A 27,815-nucleotide genomic window follows, 5' to 3' on the forward strand; every position below is an offset into this window, starting at 1 on the left:
TAGAACTTTATTTCTCTAAAGGTTTTATCCACATGGCAAGTTCAAGTGATGAAAGCGCACACTCTACACATGTCATGGATGTAAGTGTTTAACTTCAAACTGTTATGTTGTTGAGCCTATTTTATATAATTTTGCATGTTCCTTTTATTCTAATATGTGGTTTTCAATCTTCAGAATCCAAGTCCGGAATTTCCTGACATAATTTTAACAGAGCCTGGACCTGTGAGTGTAAGTATATTTTTTGCTATTTAAAGTTCATATGTTGATCAAATGGGCCTAAATTAATTTTTTTTTATTTAATTCCTAGCCTTCTATGTCCTTGGGAGATGAAACCCAAATACTATTTTCACAGGACTTGACCCAAACACTGACTATTGAGGTAATTATTTTGTATTGTCTTGTTTGATATATTCAGCAATGAATGTATGATTGTGTAAGGATCCTCCACTTGTCCCCAAATCATATTTAATTTAATTTTGGATTTTGTTTTACTAGCCACCTCCATCTCAACAGTCTACACAGAGAAAGAGGTCAAACAAAGACCCTATCCCTGCCAAGGTGGCCAGCAAGGTTAACTAAACTAAACGTGACGTGTGAATGATTTTTAAATGCTTCGCCATTATTTTAGCTAAGTGCCACGTTTTTTACAGAAAAAAACAAAAGAAAGAAATGACAATTTTCCTATTGACCCTACGGACTTTGCCACAGAGGATGTAATCCAGTATGTCCAAGAGAGGCCTTCTCTGTGGGACAAATCCCACAGGAAACACCATGACAACACCTGTACAAGGAGAAAGTGGGAGGAAATTTATGTAAAATTATTTCCAGATTTTGCTTCCTATTCAGAAAAATTGCAGGATACCATTGGTAATATATTTTTAGAACAGGTTTAAAATATAATATATACTATAGAATGTTTTTTACTCTCATGTTGTTTCATAATTTACAGCAGAACTGGTCGAGAAGAGATGGCGTTCTGTCCGGGACAGCTTCTTTAAATGGGTCAGAGAATCAAATCTACCTAGTGGATCGGGAGCAAAAAAGACCACCTACAAACATGCCAAGAGATTGTCTTTTTTGACAAAGGTCCAGGAATTGAGGGCGTAAGTGAATATTCATCTTAAAATTAATAAATCTAATCTCTCTCTCTCCCTACCTGTCTCCTTTACTCTACCTCTCCCCCTCCTTCTCTCTCTCCCTCTCTTCTCCCTCTAGCTCTCTCCATCTCTACTTGTCTCTCCCTCCTCCTCTCTGTCTTTCTCCGCTTGTGTGTGTCTCTCTCTCTCTCTCTCTCTCTCTCTCTCTCTCTCTCTCTCTCTCTCTCTCTCTCTCTCTCTCTCTCTCTCTCTCTCTCTCTCTCTCTCTCTCTCTCTCTCTCTCTCTCTCTCTCTCTCTCTCTCTCTCTCTCTCTCTCCTTCTCTCTCTCTCCCTCTGTGTCTCCTTCACTCTCTCTCTGTATCCTCCACTGTACCTCTCCCCCTCTTTCTCTCTCTCTCTCTCTCCCCTTCTCTCTCTCTCTCTCTCTCTCTCTCTCTCTCTCTCTCTCTCTCTCTCTCTCTCTCTCTAGCTCTCTCCATCTCTATTTGTCTCTCCCTCCTCCTCTCTGTCTTTCTCCGCTTCTCTCTCTCTCTCGCTCTCTCTCTCTCTCTCTCTCTCTCTCTCTCTCTCTCTCTCTCTCTCTCTCTCTCTCTCCCCTTCACTCTCTCTCTCTCTCTGTCTCCTTCACTCTCTCTCTCTCTCTCTATCCTCCACTGTACCTCTCCCCCTCTTTCTTTCTCTCTCTCTCCCCTTCTCTCTCTCCCTCTAGCTCTCTCCATCTCTACTTGTCTCTCCCTCCTCCTCTCTGTCTTTCTCCGCTTGTGTCTCTCTCTCTCTCTCTCTCTCTCTCTCTCTCTCTCTCTCTCTCTCTCTCTCTCTCTCTCTCTCTCTCTCTCTCTCTCATTTATTCTATTTTATTTTTGGTTTTAGAACATCTACAAATACGGGTTGCTTGCCTACCCCTGCTGAACCAACAGCTCAACCTGAGGCCATTCTGGATGAAGAGAACCCTCAACCTGCGCAGGGTGGATCTCAACATCAACCACCTACAGTCACCAGTAGTCTTCGCTCCTCCATCCGCCATTCATCCAAAAAAGGAAGGGACAATCCAATGTCCCAATGCATGCTGGATGGCATTGATAAATTGGAGAACATTTGCACATCCAAATTTTTACATTTGGATGTGCGTGTTCTTCGATTAGAAGGCATGATTGGAGGCCCCCCCCCCCAAGCCCCTCAAGGGATTTCTTAATGACCCTAATACCCTATATGGAGAGGATGAGTGAGGAGCAGCAGGCTGTTTATAAACAGCAGCTTATCAAATTTACACATGAATTCCTTAACCCCCCACCCACCCAAGCACCTATGTATCCACCTGCATCACCCTCCTTTCCACAGCAACCCAGAAGTCGGCCATATAGCTCATATGTCCGACCTTACAATGAAACCTTTGAGACAGAGGAAGGGCAAACATACCGTAGAATTTAAGGGTTTCACTCCAAAAAGTTTCTTTTGTTTCATTTTTATGCCCTATACTACATCTTTCAGTCCGCAACTTACTATCCACCCCTTGAGTGTGCTTGCTGCAGGTTTGTTATTTGCGAACATGTAGACAGAACATATTAACGTCATTGTGCTACATTCAGGTCACATTACGGTCTGCCACCTCAATGCAAGAATTCCTTGAGGGTGTGTGTGAACTTTGACCCTTACATACCTTTGCCTTGAGGTGGCCGAATGTAACGTGACGCGAATGTGGATCTGTGATGTCAATATGGTCTGTCCCAGGTTCCAATAAATTAAACCAGAAGCAACCATACTCAGGGGGCCGATTTTAGGATGGATCGTGCCGTGCCGACTGAAAGATCTAGTTGGTTAACATTATAGGGACACCCACATTGGGATTAGTTCTGAGTCCCAAATCCTTAATTTTCAATTATTCTTTGGAGAATAAATATTGTTATTTAATATTTTTTTTTTTTTTTAAATGTTGTATTTGTTAATTTATGAGAAGAGCCGTTTGCTACTTTTATAACCAAAAAAATATTGCATTCAAAGTTTTACAGTGTGGTGTTTAGTTGCGAACATGTAGACAGAACATATTAACGTCATTGTGCTACATTCAGGTCACATTACGGTCTGCCACCTCAATGCAAGAATTCCTTGAGGGTGTGTGTGAACTTTGACCCTTACATACCTTTGCCTTGAGGTGGCCGAATGTAACGTGACGCGAATGTGGATCTGTGATGTCAATATGGTCTGTCCCAGGTTCCAATAAATTAAACCAGAAGCAACCATACTCAGGGGGCCGATTTTAGGATGGATCGTGCCGTGCCGACTGAAAGATCTAGTTGGTTAACATTATAGGGAGACCCACATTGGGATTAGTTCTGAGTCCCAAATCCTTAATTTTCAATTATTCTTTGGAGAATAAATATTGTTATTTAACATTTATATATTTTTGGAAATGTTGTATTTGTTAATTTATGAAAAGAGCCGTTTGCTACTTTTATAAAAAAAAAAAAATTGAATTTAAAGTTGTACAGTGTGGTGTTTTATTCAAAATCATAATAGAACTATAATACAATGGACACAATTGTGATGTTTCAGCAATGGAGGTATGGGATTTCCAGTTGTCTCTTGCAATATTCATCTGTGAATATGAAAAAAAAAAATTTTAAGATTTTGAAAGTACAGAAAATAATAATAAAAAAAAACTAATTATACTTACATTGTATGCTGCCATGGCAATGCACCTTGCTCTGATGAAAAGTAGTTGCAAAACTGTTCACGTATCTGCATCACTGAAACACTTGATCTGATTGGGTTAGGCTCCAGTCCAGAAAGTTCGACCTCTGCTATTTCCTCCATGGTGGGGATGGACCCTGGCTCCAATTTTATTACAAAATTATGCAGAACCACACATGCTTTAATCACAGAGTCCACGGATTCCGCCTTTACTTGAATGCTGGTGGTAAGTATGCGCCATTTATTAGTGAGGATACCAAAAGCACATTCCACATACCTGCGTGCACGTGTCAATCTATAATTAAAGACACGCCTTTGGCCATTAAGTCTTCTCCCTGAGTATGGCTTCAACAAGTTTTCCGCCATTTGAAAGGCCTCATCAGCCACTATCACATGAGGCAGGGCAGGTCCATCAATACCCGGTAGTGGTTTGGGTCCTGGAATCTGGAATGTGCCAGCATACAGGGCTTTGCCAAGGTTAGACTCCTTGAACACACGTGAATCATTGTTCTGACCGTAGGCCCCAATGTCAACTGCCAAAAATTTGTAGCTGGCATCACAGATTGCCATTAGTATGATGGAAAAATATTTTTTATAATTGTAAAATAAAGAGCCACTAGCAGAGGGCTTCCTGATTCTGACATGTTTTCCATCTAGTGCACCAACGCAATTTGGAAAGTTGGCGTGTTTCCAGTATCCCTCTGCTGCTTCATTCCAAATTGCTGTGGTTGGCTCTGGAAGATACTGGCGTTGAAGGTTCCTCCATATCGCCTCACATGTCTGTGGTACCAAAGTAGAGATGGTGGATTTCCCCAATCTGAATTGGTAATGTAGCGAAGAAAAGGACTCTCCACTCGCCAAAAACCTAATAAAAAATCAAAGTATTGTAAAAAAAAATTATTACAACTGTGAACACATAACGCAATACACATTATCACGTTCACGTCCTGCAACAAACTATTTGTGGTGCTACCTACACCTCATATGATTCTGAAAAGATAGATGTGTCTCTGGGTGAACTTCAACCACCAACCTTTCAGTTTTTGGCTGAATGTGCTACAATTGCACCACAGAGACTATACTATGTTTTCATATATGCCACTGGTGTGTAAATATATATATATATATTTGTATACATACTACATATATATCGATATATTAAAAGACATATCTGGCGATTTTTTAAAAAAATTATAAAGGGAAAGCTTGGCCTTTTGGAACCTTTGGTCACATTTTATGACTCCTAAGAAATATATAGGGTTGCTATGGGCTACTACACTTCAAGAACAATTTTTAAACATATCACACAAACACATTATATACACAATTGAAGTGGAAGATTAAAAATTCTTACCTTAGGGTCACCACAAGACGCTGTTCTGGCGACACTGCGAATCGTAGGTGCGTATCCTGCCGCTGGATGTCATCACGAACAAACTCCAAAAGGACATCAAAACTAGAGGGAGCCATCCGCACATACCGCTGAAATTTGTCAGGGAAAGTACGGAGCTGTAGGTAAAGGGCCTGAAAGGCACCAAGCCGTGGCCCGATGGCATTCACCGGATGCACCCAATACCGACGTGAAAAAATCCTTGTTCTACGTTGCCTCCCACGCTCACGCTCTTGCCGCTCAAGGAACTGCATGCGTAGTATTGGCGATACAATCATTTTCACAATAAAGCTGAAAAAACACAATCAATAGCCACAAATACTGCTCTCCTGACTCATTCCTAGCTAAAAAAACACGAGCAGATGTGAAACCACTCCTACTTCCTGCCAAATTGCAATAAAACAAGAAAATCTTTATTTAGAAAATCACACTAATTCCAAAAACGTATGCGTTTTTTTTCACCAAAAACGGATGGAACCGTACACACTTTATGAAACCTTATACGTTTTATAAACGCATACGTTACAGTTTTGAGCATACGTTTACGTACTGTTACATCAGTTTCTGCCGCATACGTTTTTTCACATAAATCGTATGCGGCGGACGGATGGGAAAAACGTAGTGTGAACCCAGCCTAACATCCTTATATTATAGTCCCCAAAAGAGGGATGATGGATTATTATTTAAAGTGTTAATATAAAATGTCTCACTGTCATTGATTGTAAATTCTCTGAGCGGATAGAATACAAATGATCATATATCCTCTTCTAAAATGATCTCTTCATCCTACCAATATAGAAGCTGTCACACTGACAAAGCAACACTTAAACCACCCCTCAGTACCACAATCAATGTGGTGAAAGAATGTAAAATACTGTATGTATATGTTGGTAACAGTCATTTCTGAACCTTCAAGTATATATTGTCAATAACCGCAATGTCCACATTTGTAGGTACCTGTATCCGCACAATGATTTCTGTTCTTTATTTTATTTCACAACAACCTATCCCTTAGTGCCTTACTTCTTCTATAAAACACTTTTGGTACTACTGGAATTACCTGTTTGGTTTCAGGAGTACCAGTTTTTCTTGATAATCCTAATAAGTACCATATGTTGTCTACTATACCTCCAGCATATTTAAGTTATCTATTCAATTGTCACCTTTGCATTTCGTACTGTGTGCTAGAGATGCCAGGAGAACTCTATGTGCCTTATTTAAACTCCAAATTTATGTCCGTTTCGGAAACCAGTCTCTGAATAGTGTTCAGAATCACTATACTTGATGCAGCTGTGTCTTTACCTTAGCCCTGGTTCACATTGGTACGATTTGACATTTCAAATCGCATGTCAATTCGGCGGCAATTGCCGGCAATGGCAGCATCCTAATCGGTGCAATGCTGCATTTGCGGCGCCGCACTGTTTTCAAAAAGTAGCTTCTGTACTACTTTTTGTGATTTCAGGCTGCAATTTACATTGACATGTGTGCAGAAACCAGCACAGATGTCTCTGAAATCGAGGCTGAAATCGGTACTGTAATCGTGCGAGTTCAGCCGAACTCACGCGACTTCATTTACGCATCTCAGTGTGAACCTGGGCTTAAATATTGATCTATAGGGATTCCCTAGTAAGAATTTTATGGTGACCACTATGTGCATGTAAAAAAACATTTGTGGTGGATTTCTGCAAAATAACAAGGTGCAGATTTTTCCATTCTCCTCCACTGCAATGATAACGACTGCTTATGATCGTCAAGTGTAATGCCGCATACACATGATCGTTTTTCGGGGTGGTAAAAAACAAAGTTTTTAACGGTCTAGAAAAAAACAAGTTTTTGTTCAACCCGATCGTTAAAACGGCCTTGCCTACACACGATCGTGACAAAACCAATGAGAATGGACCGAGGTTCAGTTTCATCGGTCCAAACTGACGGTGTGTATAGCCCATCAGTCTGTTGTCCTTCGGTCCAAAATTTTTAAACATGCTTTAAAATCGAACCGATGGACCGCTGCCCGATCGGTCCAAACCGATGGTTAGTACAGAAAGCATCGGTTCAAAACCCGCGCATGCTCAGAATCAAGTCGACGCATGCTTGGAAGCATTGAACTTCGTTTTATTCAGCACGTCGTGTGTTTGACGTCACCGCGTTCTGACCCGATCAGTTTTTGGAACGATGGTGTGTACGCACATCAGACCATCAGGCCACTTCAGCGGTGAACCGATGGAAATGTGAATATAAAAAGTGAAAAAATGCGCATACCAAAAAGAAACTTAAAAAAGCAGCAGACTCAAAATGTTATACAGCATATAAATCAATAGTTAAAAAGTGGGAGTTGCGCTAAAAATAATAATAAATGAGTGACCATATATAAATAAAAATAAAAAAAGCGCTGAGCCAGAGTCAGCTCAATCAAAAACCAAAATGTAGAATATAAAATCTCAATGTGTGTTCATAAACAAATCAATAAAAAATATATATTATAAAATTGAAGAAAAGTCCCCAAAAAAAGTCCAAAAACACTAGGAAGTGAATCCAAATCTGTGGTTTAAAGTTGGGACAATATCCAAGTGAAAGAATTCAGGCTTGACCCTTACCAGAAGTATAGATCCCAGGGGATCAAGAAGAGCCATCCATACTGTAGCCACAAATATGTGGAGCGGTCCTATGTGGAGCGGTACAGGGGTTCCTACTTCCGTAGACTCAGCCCAGTGAAAAGTAAAAGGAAAAAAAGAAAAAACAAAAATAGTGCAAAAACGGATGATAAGCAAACACAGACTAACTCCCAGTGGCTAAAGTTGACAGACACTGTGCAGTAAAGCTGGGGTCCCACCACCAAACGAACACACTGACCCTTACCAAAGATAAGCGACCCTCAAAGGATCAGTTTTGCATGTCAGTGTGTAACGATCTACAGCAGGAAGACGCTTGTCAGGCAGGTCATTTTGATCCAGAGGTCAGGTAACCAGGAAACATGAAAGATATGCAAACTCTCATAGTGAAATACCATCAAGGTTTAATTAATAAAAAAAGTAGAGCACTTACAATTAAAAAGATTCAATGCAGCAGAGATAAAATGTAGCCGGCCGGCAAACAAACAAACGAGGCACGTCCTCTGTACGCGATGACGTCAGCACGCCAACCTCCCAACGTTTCGTCTTCGTATAGACGTGGTCACGGGAATGAGGATGCGTGCCGCGTCACCGCGTTAAATACGTGCATTTCATGGGGCGTGTCAGATACTTGATCTTTTTTTTTATTCATCTGATTTTTTTCATTTTTTACTATATATCCATTTTTCATATATTTTTTTCACATCTGCATAATGGGCTATTCTTTAGAATATGTTTTATGTCCCAGTTTGTTATATGTTAATTTTGCACATATGTAGGGTCATTTTGTTTTTTTGCTGTCAGATTGATTTATGACAGCCTGATCACATAAATTTTGTAATGAGTTTTAATCACTGCTAGGTTGATTTTTAACACGACCGCTCATTTGTATATTATGTCTGTTATAGTATGTGTAATATATTATCTACACTGCCTGATATTCATCATAATTCGGCCTAGTGATGATGTTGTGACTTGATGTCTGCAAGCCCGCTGCTGTAGATTCCTGTCCTCTCTATTGGGATTGATAAACCAGCTGTAAGGAAGCACGGATGATGTTTCTGTATTAGTTTATACCTGTACCGTTTGTCCAATCATTGTGGACTAGGTCTTGTAACACCCCTTCCTTAATTTATTAATTTCCCAATTTTTTAATTTCTGTAATGTCCGCGCGTTTAGCGCGTTCAATATTTGTTTGTGTCCCGGGGCAACATCCGCCTTACCATTAGAGTTTTGGCTCTGCCAGGTTGGGTTCCCTCACTTAAGATGGCGGGCTTGCACTCGTTAAAGATCAAGTATCTGACACGCCCCATGAAATGCACGTATTTAACGCGGTGACGCGGCACGCATCCTCATTCCCGTGACCACGTCTATACGAAGACGAAACGTTGGGAGGTTGGCGTGCTGACGTCATCGCGTACAGAGGACGTGCCTCGTTTGTTTGTTTGCCGGCCGGCTACATTTTATCTCTGCTGCATTGAATCTTTTTAATTGTAAGTGCTCTACTTTTTTTATTAATTAAACCTTGATGGTATTTCACTATGAGAGTTTGCATATCTTTCATGTTTCCTGGTTACCTGACCTCTGGATCAAAATGACCTGCCTGACAAGCGTCTTCCTGTTGTAGATCGTTACACACTGACATGCAAAACTGATCCTTTGAGGGTCGCTTATCTTTGGTAAGGGTCAGTGTGTTCGTTTGGTGGTGGGACCCCAGCTTTACTGCACAGTGTCTGTCAACTTTAGCCACTGGGAGTTAGTCTGTGTTTGCTTATCATCCGTTTTTGCACTATTTTTGTTTTTTCTTTTTTTCCTTTTACTTTTCACTGGGCTGAGTCTACGGAAGTAGGAACCCCTGTACCGCTCCACATAGGACCGCTCCACATATTTGTGGCTACAGTATGGATGGCTCTTCTTGATCCCCTGGGATCTATACTTCTGGTAAGGGTCAAGCCTGAATTCTTTCACTTGGATATTGTCCCAACTTTAAACCACAGATTTGGATTCACTTCCTAGTGTTTTTGGACTTTTTTTGGGGACTTTTCTTCAATTTTATAATATATATTTTTTATTGATTTGTTTATGAACACACATTGAGATTTTATATTCTACATTTTGGTTTTTGATTGAGCTGACTCTGGCTCAGCGCTTTTTTTATTTTTATTTATATATGGTCACTCATTTATTATTATTTTTAGCGCAACTCCCACTTTTTAACAACCGATGGAAATGGCCCGTCGGACCATTCTCATCGGTTTGGAACGACCGTGTGTACGCGGCCTTACAGCGTGATGAATGTGCTTACTCCATTACGAATGGTAGTTTCACCAGAACGAGCGATCCCGTCTCATAACTTGCTTCTGAGCATGCGCGGATTTTTCACGTTGTTAAAACCCACACACGACCATTTTTTACAACCTTAAAAATGACAACGTTAAAAACGATGTAAAAAAATAGTGCATGTTCGAAAAAAAAATTTGTCCGTTTTTCAGAACCCGAAAAATGCTCTGAAGCCCACACACGGTCGTTTTTAATGACATAAAAAAAACTTAATTTTTTACAACCCGAAAAACGATTGTGCGTATGCGGCATAAGGCTTTATGGTCCCTGGACATTTTTTCTGTTGCTCCAAAGGGCATTTGGTGTTTGGCCTAAAGATTTAGCACTTGAATAAAAATAAATAAATAGATAAAAAATAATGTAACTATATTGGAGCTAGTCAAAACAATAAATAAATCAATCATCAATATACTGATGTCTTGATTCCATTCTAACATGGTCCAGAAACTTAGTAGCTTCATCATTCACAAGTACAAGTTGGCATAGGACTTGGCCATAGCTGATCCCTGTCAAAACTTCTGTTGCTGACAATGCTGAGTGAATAAAGTCGTATTTGCCCTGGTTCAAACTGGAGCGATTTGACATGTGATGTGACATGTCAAATCGGCGGCATTTGCCGGCAATGGCACCGTCCTTATTGGTGCGATGCCGCATCTGCGGCGCTGCACCGATTTCAAAAACGAGTTTCTGTACTACTTTATGTGATTTCGGCCTGCGATTTACATTGACATATGTGCAGAAACCTGCACAGATGTCCCTGTAATCGCAGCCGAAATCAGGACTGACAAGCGGGAGTGAAGCGGTGCGAGTTCAGCTGAACTTGCACGGCTTCACTCCCGCAGCCCAGTGTGAACCTGTGCTTTGAAAGAATTTGATTCAGTCATTTGTTCAAACTGTGCATTTTTTCTTTTTCATTTCTGTCTTGACTTGACTGTGATTTTGGGTGAGCGCCAGTGTTAGATAAAATAGGGCACTGGGCAAAAAGTCAGAATTTGTACGCTGAAATACTTTACAAGTGTCACAGGGTTCATAAATACCTACAGAAACTGTAGCAAATTGTTTAATAACACATCCTAACTTGCACCAGCATCTGTCTATAACTTGCCTGATAAAAAAAAAAAACATAACTGAAAACCGCAAAAAAAGGTACTTTAAATGTGATCAGTCAAATTTAAAGCAGAACTCAATTTAAAAACAAAAAGATTAAATGAATAACCGCTTAAAAAAAATAGCTTTTGCTGCAATACTCACTTTCATTCCAGAGATCCCTCCGGTACTTTTTCCTGCTGCTAGATACTGTATCCTCAGTCTGATGGACAGCATCATTCTATGCATATCCTCTGAGATCAGGTTATCCTGAAACACTCTCTTCCCCCAGCCGGTGACTGGACAGGAAATGGAGAAGCAGCATAGTGATAAGCTCATCACTATCACTCTGCTTTCTTCACTTATCAGCATGCTTTTGTCATCACATCAAGTTGGATCTTTCTGCTTTTCTGTCTCAAACTCCAGCCGTGATAGGCAGGGACTGCAAAAGGTTGATTTCAGGTCAAGTTCAGTTAGTATATACTGCTTGTGTTGAAAAAGATACATTTCATAATATAATAATGATTAAAGAGTTGCATTAATTTGGGTTTTTATATCAGCCCAAAGTTCAGCCTTGGGTTATGCCTCGTATAGAAGTGTATAACTTAGCCAAATAAGAGCGTAAAAATTAGCTTTATAGTCTATTTAAAGCGGAGCTCCACCCTAAATCAAACATAATCTCAATAGCAATAATGGTCATAAACAATGTTCAATCAGATATTTTCATAAAAAAATAGTTTTACTGTACCATATAAACACGATAGGCTTCCGGCGGGTTTCCTTCGGGTTTTTCCTTGTTTCCTGTCCCGCGCAGTGTCTTCTGGGAGCTTGCGTCATAGCTCCCTTGTTAGCATATTCGGCCCTGTTTCGTGCAGCAGGAAGTGACGCGCGATGTAAACAAAGAAAGGAGGGCGGGCGTTTGAAAAATCTCCATTACAGGACACCGCTGCTCCCGGGTGCTAGTGCGCATGCGCGAGATCGAGCGGTGGATGCTGGGATTACAGCATCACCGCAAACAGGAAGTCTCCGCTGGTGGGATTGTAATGCCCACACTGAAGATGGCAACAGCTGACCATCCGAAATATAACTTTTTATTACACATAGCAACAGATCGGGACGGACGTTTGAAAAGAGAAACGTGAGTTTACTTAAGCCTGTACATTAACTATTTAACTACCCCCAAAGAAAAAAACGTTTTAGCATGGGAGATCCGCTTTAAAAATTGCATGTGCATTCATGAAAAAAAACACAAAATCATTTAGGGCACTTTCACACTGGGGCGGGGGGGGGGGAATCGGCAGTAATGTGCCTCTATTTTTTGCAGCACTTTACTGTAGTTTTAGCAGCACTTTTCGACTGCACGCAAGGTGTTTTTAACCCCTGCTAGTGGCCGATGAAGTGGTTAATAGCACCTGCAAATCGCTGCTGCCGAATCGCTTTGCAGGTGATTCGGCGACGCTGCCCATTGATTTCAATGGGCAGGGGCACCTTAGAAATGGTGTATTCACCACTCCTAAAGCACCCCAAAGATGCTGCTTGCAGGACTTTTTTTTTAATGCCCCGCAAGTGCACTGCTCCAGTGTGAAAGCACTCGGGCTTTCACACTGGAGTGACAGGAGATGTGCTTTGCAGGCGATATTTTTAGCACTTAAACGCCTGTAAAGCTTCTCAGTGTGAAAGTAGCCTTATTGAGCTAGGAGGAACAGTCTAACAAATAATAACATTACAGGACAAACATCAGCAAAGTTTGTAACATTCAAAATCTCTCACTCCCAAAGTATGGTGTACAGAGTAAAGAAGTATGGACTGTACATGTACATGCATTATGTAGAAGACTAAAACAGTCCAGATTATGTCATTGATTTCAAAGTAAAGCAATCTAAAGTGTGTGACATGAAATATGCTATACAGAATTATGCTGTTTAGAGTATGTGACACCCAGCATGGCCTACAGTGTACAATAGTTCAGTTAGTGCTGAGCCAAATGTGCCTGGGTTTGGTTCCAGCCACACAGTGTTATTGGTTGCTAGGACACAAGTTTTTGTTACCATCCTAGCAACTGATGACACTGTGCAGCCTGGCCATGTTAAGTCAATTGCATCAGCTAGCCTCCCTGGTCCCATTATTTACATTGAGCTGCAGGCCAGGGATGAGCTCTCGATCATCAGAGAATGGGGCCACAGCTGCATTATTGGCTACTAAAATTTTGGTGATCACCAAGATCCCTGCAACCTTGAGTCCTGAGCTGGATGCTGTCATTCATTTAGTGGCTGTGATACCACTAATGAATGACTTATTGCATAGCTAGTGGTTTGGGGAGCAGCAGGCAGGCAAACAAGCCATTTAGTTTTCTGGTTTGTGAAATAGCAAACTGCTAGCGTGGAGTAAAACCTCCATAGCCCCAAACTTGAACCTCATTCCTATTTAGAGTATGTGAAATGTAGCATGGTGTATAGAGTAAAGTCATTCAGAATATGTAAAGTATAGAATGGCATACAGGGTAAAGCATTTCAGAGCATATACAGAATAAAACCCTCCACAGTACATTATGTTGTGTATTGCAGGTCATTCAGGATGAAGCAGTCCATGGCAAATAAAATGATGGATGTAAAGTAAAGCAGCCTGGTTTATGTGATGTATCATACGGTGTACAAAATAAAGCAATCCAGATTATTTAACATTTTGATTATGCATGGAGTAATAAAGTCCAGAGTATGTGAAATATGGCATGGTACATAGGCTAAAGCAGTCCTGAGAATTTGATATAAAACAGCGCAGTCTACTGAGTAAAATTTGAATTGCAAGTTACCTTACCATAGGCTGTATGTACAGTAGAATAGCTGTCTGACCCTGCAGCTGTGCTACTTACTCGGGTACCTGCTTTTTTATTAGGAGTCTTTGCTGGGATTAGTGTTGAGCGGAATACGCCATATTCGATTTCGCGATATATCACGAATATATAGACAAATATTCGTGAAATATTCGCTAAAATCGAATATTCGTGATATTTTAGCCCAAAAATGTTTTTGCGAAATTTCGCTAATGCGAATGCGAAATTGATTGCGAAATTCTGAAACATTCAATTTCACCTGCCCTTTGGAAAAAGTGTGGTTTTACGTAATGGACCCTGCAACTAACAACAAGGTATTAATAAAATAAATACATTATTATATAGATTTGAGGGTTTACTTTGACCAATTTGTATATTGATTAGTTTAATAAATATTGAATAACCATAGATTTGGAAAATACAGATCTCTCCTCTAGACTGACCTGTATTGAGTTAGGTAAAGATCAACCGCACACTGGGGCCCCTGATTCTGTTGAGTTAAAAAAATGCCAAGTAAACCATTTACGTTGACATCTCTTAAATGTCTTTATGTTAAACAGTTATTATTCTCATTAAAGAGGTGAAATGCAAATGATGACACGGGACAAAAGATGGAAAATTCTTTGAAGATGTGATACACTGGAAAAACGCACAGAAACACTCCACTCTCTCTAGCCACCTTGTGAATCTGCACTGAAATACTGCTGGGAGTGATCTTATATACTGGTCGTGCAGGCAGGTTCCTATTGGTTGCTATGGAGGTTGCTAACCTCTGACAACTGTGGTAGGAGAACTCTGATTGGCTCTGATGCAAAAGAAGGGCGGAGAAAGTATTCGCGAATATTCGTAATACGAATATTCGCGATAGCGAATATTCGTCAACATAAAAGGAACGCCTCAGCTTAGCTACTCGGCCCAGGGTCTCTAATCATACCAGCAATGCTTTTAGACGTCGATGGAGATCACTAGGATGTGATCTGTTTTAAAAATAAATTTGAAAAAATGCGAATATTCGTAATAGCGAATTTTGGCCGCGATATTCGAGTTATTCGCGAATAATCGAATATGCAATATTCGTAACGAATATTCGCAATACGAATATTCTTGAGCAACACTAGCTGGGATCTATAGGATCACCACCACACCCCCATACCTTATTTAAAAAAGTGTTTACCTTGCCCACAGATGGCACTTGCATACAGATAGGCTATGATCCTCTTCAGTAGCTACAGTCTGCTGTTGTGGATAAGTCTTTTTTTCTAATGTAAAATACTACTTTTTTTTACCAAAAAAAAAAAGGATTTAGGACAAATATACTGCTGCCAAGAATATGGTAACTTTCAACAGGCTTGATTCACACATCTCTGTTCCTGTGTACTGTGTTAATGTGCACTGTATCACACGTCATTGTAGGACAGCCAATTTATTTTGAATCAGCTGCTAACACAGGAACAGACCAAAAAACTGACATGCATTTTTTAAATGCAGTGCACCATATATACAACATTCTCAGACTTTGTCCTGATAGTGCTGAGTCGAAGGGTCTGTCTGCTACAATCACGTGTTCAATTCCAGTTTTGTAATAAGAAAAAATTGCTGGGAAAAAAGTCAAGCCAATCACAAGACCAGAAAATGATATGTTAGAGGGCGATTTGTAGATTACAGTATACTGCCACTGGTATCGCCATTGTTGCAGAAAGTGACATCAGATTTTTTTGGGGAACTTTAACAATTATGTTTATTTATGCTAAAAGTTTAAAAAAATCACAGATTGCCTAGTCTTATAGAGGGTGCTAATGAATCCCTGAAGAAAAAAAGAAGAGCGTGCATACACATACTGTATACACAGTAAATAAAGAAGCAAAGCGGTACTTTGTTTTCCTACTGCAGTGGTAGTGTTGTATATCACCATGGTGAATGGCTTAAGTGGCTGCAAATAAATCATGATGAGTTGCAGTCTCAAATGATTTGTTTTCCTTTTTTTCATTTGATATTACATTACAAAATGTTTTATGGATAAATTATATTTCACATTAAATTTGGGGAAAAAAACTCCATTTCCTCTTACATGTCCCCCAGATCCCGATTAGTAAATATAAGAAAAGTGCCCTGCCACATCTGTTAAATGCGGCTAGACGCTTACTTCCAATATATTGGAAGCAAGGTAAATGACATTAGGGAGGCTGAACACTGGATAGCGACTTGTAGAGGCACTCTGGAACGCTTCAACATCATATGTTCACCCTGGTCGACCTATGTAACCGGCCCAGGGCTCGTACCCTCTCGTCTAGACCTGGCGCTGCTAGAGCTGGTAGAACCATCCCTTAGATCCCGTGTGGACAGGGATCCTCCAGTTGCATTAAAGGGGTTGTAAAGACAAAAATATTTTCCTCTTAAATTAAAGTCTGACAGTAGCTGATAAAATAAAAAGTAATGTTTTGCATTATAACTAGTTTGATACCTGTTGAAATCGAGCTGTTTTATTCACCTCCGTCACTCCTGAATCGTTATTCTCACTGACTTCCTGGTTTGCGGTGCACATTCATTCTTGCTACATCACGGCCTAATGGGAACTACAGTTCCCATTAGGCTTAGCCTCCATGCCTGTGAGGGATAAGAGAGCATCTTCACGCAGGACTGTAGTCATAGGGAGGGGGCGAGCACATTCTGCTTTCCACCAAGCAAAACGGCTCAGGTGCTGGTGGAAAGCAAGAAGAGGAGAGACAGGAAATGGCATTTTCAAACCTGGATTACTGTATTTTGGAGGTCAAAAGGAAAAACGAGGTAAGTGATATTTAAATGCTCTAGCTTACAGCAATCAATTGATCTAATAAAAAACGAACCTTTCGTGTTCCTTTTAAGACCACCCCTCCGCTATTTCAGGCGATGGTCCAGCCTCGGTATGGCTCGCTCGGTGCAGATTTAAAGATTCCACATAGGACTGCAGGTATGCTCCGACCCCTCTTCCCCCTCCCCTCTCTCTTTTTCCCCACCCTCTCCTCTTCTTCTCGCTTTCCCTCTTAATACTCTTTGGTAAGCCTATACTTGGGTTACATGGGTTTGGATTTATTTTTATTTCATATTGCACTAAATGGACTTATTGCTATAGCACTTTGCTGCAGTGGAGAGAGCCTCCCTTACAGGGGATGGTATCCTTTTTTTTCCCCCAGCATCAATTGATCGTTATAGGTATTCCTGACCCAGGACTTAAACCTGGAGAGGTATGTCGGAAGGCTGACTTGTCCCCCCTCTCCTGGCGACACTGCCAACGGGATGCCTTATATCCTTCCTGGTATCTCCAGCCACATGGGTGAACTTGGTGCTGGCTGCAAGGCCTGTCACTGCCCCATATACATACTTGTGTATATTTAGAAAATTGTTCATGGCTATCAATGCCATTGAATGTCCATGATCGCTCAGGTGCCACACCTGTTTCATGGCTAAAAGTGTAACATATTTATTTTTCTTCTTGTACTTTATTCCCTAACTGTTTGTATGTACCTTTAATATCTTGTGGATATATGTATATTTTGGTTTAGTCCTTGACTATATGAAACTGTTTGCTGTTACATGCTAACTTTGTTCTAAATAAAGATTATATAAAATTTGAAAAAAAAAAAAAACAAGTCATTTGCCTGATGTTGGATATCTTTTTGAGACACCTTTTTATATGCAAAAACACATTGCACGGTACAGGTTTATGCAAAAGATATTTTACATGTGAATGTGATTTTACATTTTGCTCTCTAGTGCCCTCATGTGACTTTCTAAATGCTTACATTGTTTCTATACAGTTTTGTGTTGCAGCAAATGTTTCAAGCTCAACTCCAAGAAAACAGCATAATATATATATATATATATATATATATATATATATATATATATATATATATATATATATATGAAGAAAGTTCAAAAATTACTGCACTTAAATCGTTTTATTTTTCAAATTTCTTTAACCACTTCAATACAGGGCTTTTATACACCCTTCCTTCCCAGACCAATTTTTAGCTTTCAGCGCTCTCACACTTTAAATGATAATTACTCGGTCATGCTACACTGTACCCAAACCAAATTTTATCATTTTTTTCTCACAAACAGAGCTTTCTTTTGGTGGTATTTAATCACCGCTGGGTTTTGAATTTTTTGCAATATAAGCGAAAAAATAGAGACATTTTTGCAAAAAAATTACTTTTTTTTTGTTATTATTGTAAAATTTTGCAAATAAGTAATTTTTCTTCATACATTTGGGCCAAAATTTATACAGTTACATATCTTTAGTAAAAATAACCAAAACAAGTGGATATTATTTTGTGTCTGAGAAAGTTAGTGGGCCAGATTCAGAAAGATCAGCGGATCTTTCTGCTGGCATAACGTATCTCCGATACGTTACGCCGCTATAACTTTGGGCGCAAGTTCTGTATTCAGAAAGAACTTGCGCCCATAGTTACGGCGGCATAACGTATGTGTGGCGGCGTAAGCCCGCGTAATTCAAATGGGGATGTTGGGGGCGTGTTTTATCTAAATTTTACTTGACTCCGCGTTTTTTAAGTTTTTGTTGAACGGCGCATGTGCCGTCCGTAAAATATCCCAGTGTGCATTGCTCCAAATGACGTGGCAAGGACGTCATTGGTTTCGACGTGAACGTAAATTACGTCCAGCCCTATTCGCGAACGACTTACGCAAACAACGTAAACAATTCAAATTTCGTCGCGGGAACGACGACCATACTTAACATTGGCTGCGCCTCATAGACCCAGGGGTAACTATACGCCGGAAAAAGCCTAACGTAAACAACGTAAAAAAATGCGCCGGGCAGACGTACGTTTGTAAATCGGCGTATCTACCTAATTTGCATATTCCTCCCTGAAATCGACGGAAGCGCCACCTAGCGGCCAGCGTAAATATGCACCCTAAGATACGACGGTGTAAGACACTTACACCTGTCGGATCTTAGGGATATCTATGCGTAACTGATTCTCTGAATCAGGCGCATAGATAAGACCGAGCGCACTCAGAGATACGACGGCGTATCAGGAGATACGCCGTCGTATCTCTTTCTGAATCTGGCCCATAGAGTCTACAAGCTATGGTGCAAATCATTGAAAAATGCTCACATCTGATTACACCTGATGTACTGAAGACCTATCTCTTTTCCTGAGACCCTAACAAGCCAAGACAATGGAAACGCGCACAAAATGACCCCATTTTGGAAAGCTAACACCCTAACGTATAATCTATGAGGCAAAATTAGTCTTTTGAATGGTTCATTTTTTTTCAGAAGTTTTTGGAAACTGTGGAAAAAATAATGAAAACGCATTTTTCTTTACACAAAGTTGTCCATTTATGAGATATTTCCAACACATAGCATGTACATAGCAAAAATGACACCCCAAAATACATTCTGCTACTCCTCTAGAGTATGGCGATACGAAATGTGTGAGGCCCCGTACACACGGCCGAGGAACTCGACGTGCTTGGCACGTCGAGTTCCTCGTCGAGTTCTGGGATGAAGCCGCTGAGGAGCTCGGCGGGACGCCTTCTCCCATAGAACAACGAGAAAATAGAGAACATGTTCTCTATTTTCTCGTCGAGCTCCTCGGCGGCTCCATCGAGCCAAAACTGTACAGACGACAGAGTTTCTCGGCAGAATCCGGGTTTTGACCGAGTTTCTCGGTGAATTCTGCCGAGAAACTCTGTCGTGTGTACGGGGCCTTACGGTTTTGAAGACCCTGGAGCACCAGGACAATGGAAACACCCACAAAATGACCCCATTTTGGAAAGCTAACACCCCAACGTATGATCTATGAGGCAAAATTAGTCTTTTAACCACTTAGACCCCATTCACACCTGAGCGACAAAACGCCCGACGCCGGACGCTTCTGTCGCTCGAGGGGAGAATTCCCATTGCTGTCTATGGAGATGGTTCACATCTCATAGACGCCGAACGCCTGTCGCATGAAAAAAAGTCCCGGACCCTTTTTTTCAGGCGACATAGGCGTTTTCCCATTGACAGCAATGGGAAGACTTTGAGGAAAAAAAAAAAAAGTGAAAGTTTTGTACTCGCGGCAAAATACGCCGCTACACGCGAACGCAGCTGTCGCTCAGATGTGAATGCAGCCTTAAGCCCCGGACCAATATGCTGCTAAATGCCCAAAGGCGTTTTTACAATTCGGCACTGCGTCGCTTTAACAGACAATTGCGCGCTCGTGCGACGTGGCTCCCAAACAAAATTGGCGTCCTTTTTTCCCCACAAATAGAGCTTTCCTTTGGTGGTATTTGATCACCTCTGCGGTTTTTATTTTTTGCGCTAAAAACAAAAATAAAGCGACAATTTTGGAAAAAATGCAATATTTTTTACTTTTTGCTGTAATAAATATCCCCCAAAAACATATAAAAAATTTATTTTTTCCTCAGTTTAGGCCGATACGTATTCTTCTACCTATTTTTGGTAAAAAAAATCACAATAAGCGTTTATCGATTGGTTTGCGCAAAATTTATAGCTTTTACAAATTTTTTTTTTTACTACTAATGGCGGTGATCAGCGATTTTTTCCGTGACTGTGACATTAGGGCGGACACTTCGGACAATTTTGACACATTTTTGGGACCATTGTCATTTTCACAGCAAAACATGCATTTAAATTGCATTGTTTATTGTGAAAATGACAGTTGCAGTTTGGGAGTTAACCACAGGGGGCGCTGTAGGAGTTAGTGTTCACCTAGTGTGTGTTTACAACTGTAGGGGGGTGTGGCTGTAGGACTTACGTCATCGATCGAGTCTCCCTATAAAAGAGATGACTGGATCGATGCAGCCGCCACAGTGAAGCACGGGGAAGACGTGTTTACATACGGCTCTCCCCGTTCTTCAGCTCCGGGGAGTGATCGCGACGGAGCGGCTATAAACGAATAGCCGCGCCGTCGTCCCGGATCGCTCCCCGCGGGAATCCGACCGTCGCATGTAGCGGACCCCCCACCCGCTAGAAGGCAAGGACGTACCTGTACGCCCATTTGCCTGTACGTGCCATTCTGTGGACGTACATATACATGCGGCAGTCGGGAATTGGTTAAACGGTTCATTTTTTCCAGAAGTTTTTGGAAACTGTGGGGAAAAAATGAAAACGCATTTTTTTTTACACAAAGTTGTCCATTTCTAAGATATTTCCAACACATAGCATGTACATAGCAAAAATGACACCCCAAAATACATTCTGCTTCTCCTCCTGAGTATGACGATACCGAATGTGTGAGACTTTTATACAGCCTGGACACATACAGAGGCCCAACATCCAAGAAGCACTGTCAGGTGTTCTAGGAGCATAAATTACATACATAAATTCCTGCCAACATTGTTCCTAATAAATTCCTTCACATTGTTGAAGGCCCTTCATATTTATAACACATAGCATGTACTGTACATACCAATTACAAACCAAATACATTCTGGTGAGCAAAGGGTAAAGAAAAAATTACCTGTGGTTTTAGTAGTGCACTGGTCCACAGAGGAGCGGATTGGTCCAGGCAGCAGGCAGGAACATAGACACGGACAGCAAAAAAGGAAGCAGGCAGGAATAGTCAGCACAGGTAGAGATGTTAGCACAGCCAAAGCATTGGTCCAGATAACAGGCAGGGATGTGGTCAGCAGCAGCAAAAGGATCAAAGGATCGTCCATGCAGCAGGCAGGAATACTGTCCATAGTTAGTACATGCAGCAGGCAGATGTATGGTCAGCACAGCCAGAGTATTTTTCCAGGGAGCAGGCAGGACCATCAAGCTTAGGGCATCGGTCAGGAAAGAATGGGGACAGGGGTAGAGGCTTCTCCCACCCAAATCGCTTTGAAGCCTTCCGGACAACCAAACCCTGTTCTGGGAACACAGAATACCAAAAACTGTTTTTTTTAACTCAGAACACGATTCTGGAGCCCCTCACATATGTGAGACCCCTGTGTAGCAGGGTGAAAGATCAGTCCAAGGAGCAGGCAAAAACATGGTCAACAGGCCGAGGTCAGTGCAGGTAAAAGGCAGAAATAGACGTTAGGCAGAGGCATAGTCGATACAGTCCAGGGTCAGTTCATGTGAAAGGCAGAAACACGGCGGATAAACAATGCAGATGGTAAGCAGAGGCATAGTCGAGAAACAGGCCAGGGTCAGTTCACATGAAAGACAATGATATGGTTGATTGAGACAGGGAAATATTCAGGACAGAAATTGAAAATGGGGAAATGGCAGTATTCAAAATATAGGCTAATCGTTTTCGAGAGAATGATATCGCTTATAACATTCACTGATGCAAAGGCCAGGTTGGGAGGGACAGTGGGGACAATGGTAGCTGGTGTCTTTCCTAATTCCTCTTTTGGTGCACACCCGTCATTTTTTTGGGCGCCGTCTTCCGGATCGCGATGGTGGAATAGGCTCCAGAAAATGGCGCTCATATAGTCTGCTTTCTGGGGGGGATACTTGCTTATATATCAGGGTAGTGATGATTTCTTCAATAAACTTTATGAAGGTGCTGGGTCTCTCCGTTGATTTTTGGTAGATGATGAAAGAATTTAAAAGGGCCAAATGAAAAAAGTAAATTGCGACTTTTTTATACCAGAATAGGGATTTTCGGGTTGAAAGATAGGGCTGCAACATTTGGTCACTTAAATCCACCCCCCCCCCCCCATGTATTTATTGTATTCATTAATGCAGGAAGGCTTGCGAACGGTTCTGCGTCTTCTGCGAAGTTCCACCGAGGTGTCATCATGGATGGTGGACATCATGTACACGTCTTTCCTATCCCTCCACTTCACAGCCAACACTTCCTCATTCCTCAAGCTTGCCGATTCCCCCCTTTGAATGGTTGTGGTGACAAGACGCTGTGGGAAGCCCTTTCATTTTTTTTCTGGTTGTACCACAGGCCAGAGTTTTTTTTAGGTAGAGGTGGCAGAGAAGGGACAGGCTGGTGTAGTAGTTGTCCATGTAAATATGATACCCCTTTTGGAGGAGTGGGAATGCCAAAGCCCACTTATTCCCATGTACGATGGACACTCAGGGGGCTGGAGCTGGGAATCTTTGCCTTCGTACATGTGGAATGAGTGCAGATAACCGGTGGCGCTTTCACAGAGCTTGTTGAGCTTCAAGCCATACCTCACCCGCTTACTGGGGATATATTGCTTGATTCCCAGCCGGCCTGTGAAATGCACCAGGGATTCATCCACAGAAATGTTTTTGTCAGGGACATAAAGTTCAACAAACTTCTTGGGAAAAAAAATAATTAGGGGGCGAATTTTATATAGTTTGTCAAAGTTTGAGTGATTTGGGGGGGGGGGGGGCACTGTGAGTTGTCACTAAAATGCAGGAACCGCATTATAATTTCGTATCGGGACCTGGGCATGGCTGATGAAAAAATTGGCATATGGTGGATGGGTTTAGTCGACCAATATTCATGCAATTCATTTTTTTTGTAAGCCCCGTATTGAGTGTTAGGCCTAAAAACTATTTAAACTCCATAACTGTTAGGGGTCTCCATTCAAAAGGGCGGGCATAGCTTGAGCTGGGGTTGTTTTGAATTACTTGTTGGGCAAAAAGGTTGTTTTGGTCCACGATGCCTTGAACTAATTTAGGTATCTCCTAAACCTGTATGATTTAGGAGATATTCACCTTGCATGCAGCCGCTGTCAGCGGTGCAAGCACTCTGAAGGTCCGGTGGATGCTGCCAGACCTTGCTAGAAATAGGAGTCCCACATGCATGGAAACCTAAAGGAATGCAGAGGGAACATGTCAGCTCCCTCATCGGTGAACGGGAGGCAGTGTGGACACTTCATTCTAAGGTATTTCATAATGACCTAGTATGCGGTGCATACTAGCTTATTATGCCTTTGCCTTACAGGTTTTTTTCCTTTTTTCAGGGCATTCAATCGCTTTAACTACTTTGGCAATAGAAGTTAGAGCCACCCCAGGCCTGAAGGCTGTCCCAGCTGTGGTGAAGAACTTTTAAAACTCTGAGGCCTCGTACACACGACAGAGTTTCTCGGCAGAATTCACCGAGAAACTCGGTCAAACCCGGATTCTGCCGAGAAACTCTGTCGTCTGTACAATTTTGGCCCGATGGAGCCACCGAGGAACTCGTCGAGAAAATAGAGAACATGTTCTCTATTTTCTCGTTGTTCTATGGGAGAAGGCGGCCCGCCGAGCTCCTCGGCGGCTTCATCCCTGAACTCACCGAGGAACTCGACGTGTTTGGCACGTCGAGTTCCTCGGCCGTGTGTACGGGGCCTGAGTTGGCTTTTCTTTCCAAAGAGTCCCGAAAGGATAAAATCTCCTCCAGTGGTAAAGAAAAATGTCTCACGAGGCGTTGTAATGATGCATCCACTTTTGGAGGAACATCCCACGGATCAATGTTCGATTGATGAAACAAATATAACTTGTTTACCCTATTTTGTACTGACAGTTTCCTATCTGGCCTGGTCCACTCATCCTCCATCAACCCCTTTATTTCTGCCATAAAGGGGAATTTTGGAAGTTCTTTCTTAAGATTGGGATAATACTTTTTTGGTTCCTGAGTACTTGGTGCTTCTTCTTCTTCTTCCCAATCAATGGCTTGCTTCACTGCAGATATGAAGGTGGACGCCAAGGAAAAATCAAAGGAATAAGGCTCTAACTCTTCTTGGCCGTAATCCGACTCTATCTCCGAGCTTAAACTGATAGCTCCCAATTCTGGCGCTACCTCCTTCTTAGAACCGGAAGCACAAGGAACTTGCAGGAAAGCCTTTAATCCTTCTGCCTTCTTGATATAAGACTTTATATCTTCATTGACATCTTGACTTCTCTGGGAAGCTTCCTTAAAGCATAGTTCACATAAGTGTTTAGGTGGCAATAGCACAGCGCCACAAGCCCAGCATGTACTGGAAACACTAACTGTAGGGAGGGATGGATCTTGGCTGATGGGGCCCTGTCAGTGACTTGAGGATAGGCCTGCAGAGGATGAGGATGGGCTGGCTTGCGTATGGTGCCGGTTGGATTTTGCCTTAGCATACAGAACCCGAGGAGATGGGCAACGACTATCGCTCGATGAGGAAATTACCCTTTTGCGGCCTCTGTGTGAAGGATCTCTACTCCTAAAAAAAAGGAGGGTTATGAACCCTTTGCAAACAATAATAGGGTAGAAGCCCCAACATGCATTCTCTACCTCTCAGCAGTCTTCAGTTCCTCCTGTGTATGAACTGGCGAGCTCATCCTGGGCTGAAAATGAAGCAAGTTACATATGCAAAAAGCCCCATGAGAAAGACAGCAGGAAAGAGCATCCCAGAATACTTTTAGCCAGATTCAGAGAGACTTACGACGGCGTATCAGTAGATACGCCGTCGTAAGTCCGAATGAGCGCCGTCGTATCTTCCTTAACTTCCTTAACTGAGCTACGCCTCACTGTTAACTCTTCTACACCGTTGTATATTGGCTGCATATTTACGCTGGCCGCTAGGGGCGTGTACGTGTACGCGAATATGTAAATGAGCAAGATACGCCGATTCATGAACGTACCTACGCCTGCCGCAGTAAGCTACGCCGTTTACGTAAGACATACGCCGGCGTAAAGATAAAACACCTCTATAGGTGGCGCAGCCCATGCAAGGTATGGACGACGGAACAGCCGTCGTATTTTACGTCGTTTGGGTAAGCGTACGTGAATGGGGCTGGGCATAGGTTACGTTCACATCGAAAGCATTGAGTATTTGCGACGTGATTCTGAGCATGCGTGCGCATGCTCCGTACCAACGGCCCTTCATTTACATGGGGTCACGATTACTTTACATGTAGCACGCCCACTACCTGCCTAATCCAACCCTCATTGGCTTGTGATGCAAGGGTTGTAACAGGTTTGACTTCAGGGTCGCCTACAATAAGTTCTGCCAAAGAGCTTGAAGATGCGTGCACTTCAGATTTCCAAAGGAAACTAGGCCCAGATAACCAACTTGAGGGGGAGATATCTGCTACATGTAGACCCCTGGATGCATGGTCGGCTGGGTTTTGTGTCGTATCCACATAATGCCACTGGGTTGGGTCTGTAATCTCTCTTATGAGTTGAACACGATTGGCTACAAACACGTGAAACCTTCTCGCTTCATTATTGATATAGGCTAAGACTACTTGGGAGTCTGTCCAGAAGAATTCTTTGTCAATTTCTATTTCAAGTTCTGCCTTCAACATGACACTCAACCTTGCTGCAGTGACGGCAGCTGAGAGTTCAAGCCTTGGGATTCTCACAATCTTCGTTGGTGCGACCCTTGCTTTAGCCATTACGAAGCTGCAATGGACTTGATCTCTGTCATTTTTGTACCTAAGGTACGAACAGGCACCATATCCTATGTTGCTGGCATCGGAAAAGTGGTGCAGTTCCACTTTCATTCTGTTACCGAAGTCTGGGGGATGGTAACATCTGGGTATCTTGATTTCCCTTAAAGCTTGCAGACTACTCTTCCAAGCCTCCCACCGTGGACATAAGCTCTCAGGGAGTGCTTCATCCCAACTGATGCCCCTGCGGCAAAGCTCTTGGAGAATGCACTTGCCACTCAGTATGAAGGGGGCTATGAAGCCCAGAGGATCATAAAGAGAGGCTACGACTGACAGCATACCACGACGAGTTGAGGGTTGATCCTTTATGTCAACACTGAAACTGAAGGTGTTGTTTTCAATTGACCACTGAATGCCCAGTACTTGTCCTTCTGTTGTTGAGTCTGGGTTAAGTTTGACAGGTACACTAGTTGTTGCTCTTTCTGACGGAGCTATACAGGACAGGATGTCCCTTTTATTAGAGTTGAACCTATGCAGTCGTAGGCCAGCGTTTTTACATAATCCTTGAGTTTCGAGGATTAGATTCGAAGCTTCACTGACTGTTGGAACGCTAGTTAGGCCATCGTCGACATAAAAGTTCTTCTTGATGAAGGCTGATGCTGAGGGATGTTCTGACTTGTATTGTCGTGCAAGATACTTATGGCCGAAATTAGCACATCCTGGAGAGGAACTGGCACCGAAAAGGTGAACTGCCATTCTGTATTCTTTCGGTTCTGTTTCCAACTGACCGTTCTCCCACCAGAGGAACCTTAAGTAATTACGCATTTCTGTGGGGATGTAGAACTGATGGAACATCTTTTCAATGTCGCATATCACAGCAACTGCTTCCTTCCTGAAGTGACAGAGGAGAGGACTCCCACTAGAGAGTTTATCAGGTCGGGACCTGTCAGCAAGGTATCGTTTAGGGAGATGCCTTTGAACTTTGCTGAACAATCAAAGACAACTCTTAACTTGTCTGGCTCCTTGGGGTGATAAACCCTGTGATGTGGGATGTACCACACTGTCTCTTCCTCTGATAATGAAGGGGCTGTTTCTGCATCACCTTTTCCGATTGTTTCTTCCATGAATGCAGTGTAGTGTTCATGGTACTGTCTATTTGCCTTTAATCTTTTCTTTAGGTGATGAAGTCGAATAAGGGCCAGCCTCTTATTGTTTGGTAGTGCCAGTTGACTGTTGTCTTTGAAGGGTAACGGCATCTCGTAGTGTCCATCTTTCCTTTTCATTATAGTTTCCGAGAGAAACTGCACGAAGCGAACATCATCTTGAGACACGTACTTATCTTTATAATTTCTTTCAATGAAGTCCATTTATAAAGCCTTTAACACATCAGTGACCGGCGGCATTGGCATTTCTTTCACTGCGACTCTGTGTACGAAGCTCTGGCTACCCTGTCTATCAAGATGTGGATTTGCTGATCCTATAATGCTCCAGCCGAGCATAGTTTTT

The 27,815-nt window shown here is 42.0% G+C and overlaps 2 protein-coding genes across 2 annotated transcripts; one reads left to right on the forward strand and one right to left on the reverse strand.

The window, feature by feature from the left end:
* LOC120941182 lies at positions 1-3,555 on the forward strand. The gene is made up of 7 exons (XM_040354470.1): positions 1-80; positions 175-228; positions 308-379; positions 496-570; positions 651-867; positions 950-1,103; positions 1,969-3,555. Exons 1-7 carry the CDS (start codon positions 33-35, stop codon positions 2,288-2,290), a joined length of 942 nt encoding a protein of 313 aa, XP_040210404.1. The 5' UTR covers positions 1-32; the 3' UTR covers positions 2,291-3,555.
* A 14-nt stretch (positions 3,556-3,569) lies between these two features.
* On the reverse strand, positions 3,570-5,326 carry LOC120940553 (protein ALP1-like). The gene is made up of 3 exons (XM_040353486.1): positions 5,141-5,326; positions 3,770-4,651; positions 3,570-3,691 (listed from the first exon to the last, which is right to left on the reverse strand). The coding sequence occupies exons 1-3, from the start codon at positions 5,254-5,256 to the stop codon at positions 3,688-3,690; spliced, it is 1,002 nt and encodes a 333-aa protein (XP_040209420.1). The 5' UTR covers positions 5,257-5,326; the 3' UTR covers positions 3,570-3,687.
* Between the last annotated feature and the right edge of the window lie 22,489 nt (positions 5,327-27,815).

Source organism: Rana temporaria, chromosome 5, assembly GCF_905171775.1.
Source record: "Rana temporaria chromosome 5, aRanTem1.1, whole genome shotgun sequence".
In the NCBI taxonomy this organism is placed as follows: domain Eukaryota; kingdom Metazoa; phylum Chordata; class Amphibia; order Anura; family Ranidae; genus Rana; species Rana temporaria.

Coding starts and splice junctions, on each gene's coding strand:
- LOC120941182 (XM_040354470.1), top strand. CDS start 33: ATGGCAAGTTCAAGTGATGAAAGCGCACACTCTACACATGTCATGGAT. Junction 229..307: donor CAGAGCCTGGACCTGTGAGT/GTAAGTATATTT, acceptor TTTAATTCCTAG/CCTTCTATGTCCTTGGGAGA. Junction 1,104..1,968: donor AAGGTCCAGGAATTGAGGGC/GTAAGTGAATAT, acceptor TTTTGGTTTTAG/AACATCTACAAATACGGGTT.
- LOC120940553 (XM_040353486.1), bottom strand. CDS start 5,256: ATGGCTCCCTCTAGTTTTGATGTCCTTTTGGAGTTTGTTCGTGATGAC. Junction 4,652..5,140: donor CGTCTTGTGGTGACCCTAAG/GTAAGAATTTTT, acceptor ATTTTTTATTAG/GTTTTTGGCGAGTGGAGAGT.